The 3825-nt window shown below is 27.7% G+C and overlaps 1 protein-coding gene across 1 annotated transcript; it reads right to left on the bottom strand.

Moving 5' to 3' along the window:
• Window positions 1-11: 11 nt before the first annotated feature.
• On the bottom strand, window positions 12-1876 carry LOC105625307 (the record flags this gene model as incomplete). Its single annotated transcript, XM_012206644.1, has 3 exons — window positions 1539-1876; window positions 366-761; window positions 12-201 (listed from the first exon to the last, which is right to left on the bottom strand). Coding segments are annotated over exons 1-3 (924 nt in total), but the record flags the coding sequence as incomplete, so codon positions are not given.
• Window positions 1877-3825: the final 1949 nt, after the last annotated feature.

Here is a 3825-nt window from a genome sequence, read left to right on the forward strand (position 1 = left end):
CCATTCTTATGTATACTAAATTGTGCGTTACAATGATTACATCTTGCTACATTACTACTTGTTAATTTTGTATAATATCCACGTATCCAACGACGAACTGGGATAAAATTGTCTGTCTTTGGAGTTAGATCCTCATTTGCAATCACGTTATTATCTGAATTGCTCTCGTTGTCTACATGATCTGAATTTGGACCCAATATCCTACATTTACATAAGAAGTTAAGTTTAATAAATCTTTTTAGTTTTATTTGAGTATATTTGTTTGCGTAACATTTCCTTTAATTGACATTAATCAGTTTACTGCTATTAATTTTATATTCTTTAGTACGTTAATTAATTTTTAAATTTACTTGGAGTATACCTACTTGTGCATACGTTTTAAATGACTTTTGAGACAATTTACTGATTGGTACTTAATTGTTAAGTTACATTCTTTGCATGTTGCCTCTATATCGCTTTCTGCGATAAAATAATCCCAAGTCCAATCGAATTTGTCTTCTTTCTTCTGTTCTTCATTTAATTTGTCTGGATGTGCCTTCACCAAGTGTTTATGTAAATAATCTAAAGATTTATTTTGTATAGTGAATTTTGCATTACAATAGTTGCATTTTGCCATCTTATTCCTTATTAATTTTGTGTAATGTTTACGTATATAAAGACGAACTGGGATAAAATTGTCTGTCTTTGGAGTTAGATCCTCATTTGCAATCAAATCATTGTCTGAATTGCTCTCTATATGATCTGAATTTGGACCCAATATCCTACATTTACATAAGAAGTTATTAAAAAAATCAATAAAAAGTACAGTAAAGTTATTATTTTCAATTATGTTCATCCTCCGCTATGCAGATTAAATTATTATTTTTTAGAAGCTATTATTTGAACATTTAGGAGTGATCAAGAATGTAGCAATCAAGCAGATTTAAATATTCTGTAAATATGATAATTATCGGGTAAAAATTGAAATGTTTCAATATTTCTAATTTTTTATATTAAACACAGTGATAATAAATTGAAACGTGTAATTCAGTTTGTATTCAATGAAGCTATGTAACATAAATGAATACTGATTAGTTTTATAAGAAATTGCGCAATCAAAGAAATATGTATTAAGAAAGAAGAAATAGAAATTTCCTTTCAGAAATTATGTGTTGTAGAATATACAGTTCCTAGATAAAAATTCTTGTTCTGATAGATAAAAATTCTTGTTCCCTATTTCAATGATCGCGCGCAGTATCAATACACATATATTAGATATCTGATTAAAATTTCTAATTTGTGTGTATATTATTTCAATAAATTTTAAATATTTTTTTCATTATAACGGTTAAAAATGCAAATCATATTTGACAATATACATCAAAAACTTGTTCAATATCTTTTTTAATTTGTTTAAAAAAATTTTTTAGTTTGTTTATTAAATTTTTTTAGTTTTATTTGAGTATATTTGTCTGCGTTACATTTTTTATTTTACTACTATTAATTTTACATTCTGCAGTACGTTAATTAATTTTTAAATTTACTTGGAGGATACCTACTTGTGCATACGTTTTAAATGACTTTTGAGACAAATTACTGATTGATACTTAATTGTTAAGTAACATATTTTGCATGTTGCCTCTGTATTGCTTTCTGCGATAAAATAATCCCAAGTCCAATGGAATTTATCTTCTTTCTTCTGTTCTTCATTTAATTTGTCTGAATGTCTGTTCACTAAGTGTTTATGTAAAATAGCTAAGGATCTATTCTTATGTATAAAAAATTGTACGTTACAATGATTACACCTTGCTACATTACTACTTGTTAATTTTGTATAATGTCCACGTATCCAACGACGAACTGGGATTATAATGTTCTCTGCTTCTTGTTCTGCCATTATAACGTTTTATAAGGAATATTAGTAACTAATCATGAAAGGTGATCAGAAACGATGTAAAGAATCGTTCGCAAAAACTGTTAATAAATATTTACAGATAGAAATATGTACATATAATTCTTCGAATCATATAAATATTAATACATATAAATATTAATGTTTGTAGTTTTGAATCTGTTTGTTCAAGGAGATTTAACAGATCTATTTATATAAATCTTATATTACAATATCTAGCTCTTATATTACATTATAAATATTATATTAAATAATAGCATTTCCATTCCGAAACTCTCTCTCATAATAAAATAAATATTATATAATAAAATATTATATAAAAAAAAAATAGCATTATTATATAATAAACATATAATAAATAATTACTTATTAAAATCATCTGTCCCTTTTGTGTTTTTTCACAAATTGTTACATGAGCTTTAGATAAAATCTTCTTGATGTTTTGCATTTTTTATAATCGTTTTCCTGGTTACATAATGATTTGGATTGTTCTGGTAGTCCATATCACTATCTGAACAGAGATCGTATATCATATATTTAAATAGGAAGTGATTGTAGAATCGATAAATGCAGTAAAATGCAGTAAAATATTATGCACTCTTCCACTATGCGGACAATATTATCAATTTTAGAAACTTGATTGAACATTTAACAGAGCAATCAAGGATGTAGTAATTAAGTAAGTTTAAATATTCTATAATTGTGATAATTAGTTGGTGAGAATTAGAACATTCGAGAGGGAAAGAATATTACTAATTTTTTTGTATACTGAACATGATAGTAAATTTGAATCATGTGATTTATAGCGTTTTTCACTAGCAGAACTGATGCGCACATTAAAGCGAAAGAATATTATTAATTTTTTTTGTACACTTACCTAATCTGAATGTAAAAGTGAGATATCTCAATTAATATAATACTCAATGTATATTTTATCAAATAGCACAATGTATTGAGGATTTCGCAGTTTAATTCCTTTTTATATTTTTATTAAACATACATATTTACGTCAATTTGTGTACTACGGCTTAAAGTGCACTGAGTGCGCACGAGCTCCGCCAATGAAAATCGCTATTAATTTGTATTCAATGAAACTATACAATATGTACAAGTACTTATTACTTTTGTAAAGGACTGTAAACTGTGCAAAATTGAAATCATTGGAATAAGAAAGGGGAATAAAGAATTAAAATTTCAAACTAACAGAAAATCATATAAGGGTGCTCATGCAAAATGGACGCTTTGGATATAGCGAATACCTTTTATTTTTGCTTATCTATTTGAGATTGTGCTATGAGTCTCTAGCAGTTAAAGGAATGATCGACCAGTGACGCTATGAAAGTAGAAAACAAAATATCATTCCTTCGTTTATGTTTAATAGAAACATATAAAAAATTGAGTGTTTTCTTATGATTTTATTTAGATATGTAGCTTAATTATTATCTGTAATTGTATTTTAATCAGTGTGAATGATTTTTTTATAAGAATTCTCTGTTTAAACGTGTATTCGAAGTTAAAATTTTTCACTTGGTGCTTCAACTTTTTCTAACTTTTCCAAATTCGTGCCAGGTAGGTCCTTTGGGCCAAGCGAATGGGGACAGAGCGGATGATCCATCTTCTTTATCTTGGTATGGTTACAGAAGATACTGGGAAGGACAGATGATCTTTCGAGTGTATGAAAGGCATGTGTTTGTTTACATCTCATTTTTGTTTATTATTTGCCACAATGCAGTATGATGATTTGTTTGTGACTGTGATCTAGTACAGTCATTGCATCAAATGAAGGCTGCACTACAGAGTAGTTTGTTGTTTGATAATTTTTGTAACAATCGCCAAGATTTTAATTGTTTTAATTCCATTTGCATTGCTTGAGTAATCCATTCGCTTTGGCCAGAGTGGGGTCGGGCAAAGTGGATGGCTTCTCTATTTTAATA

Source organism: Atta cephalotes (assembly GCF_000143395.1).
Source record: "Atta cephalotes unplaced genomic scaffold scaffold00800, whole genome shotgun sequence".
Lineage (NCBI taxonomy): Eukaryota > Metazoa > Arthropoda > Insecta > Hymenoptera > Formicidae > Atta > Atta cephalotes.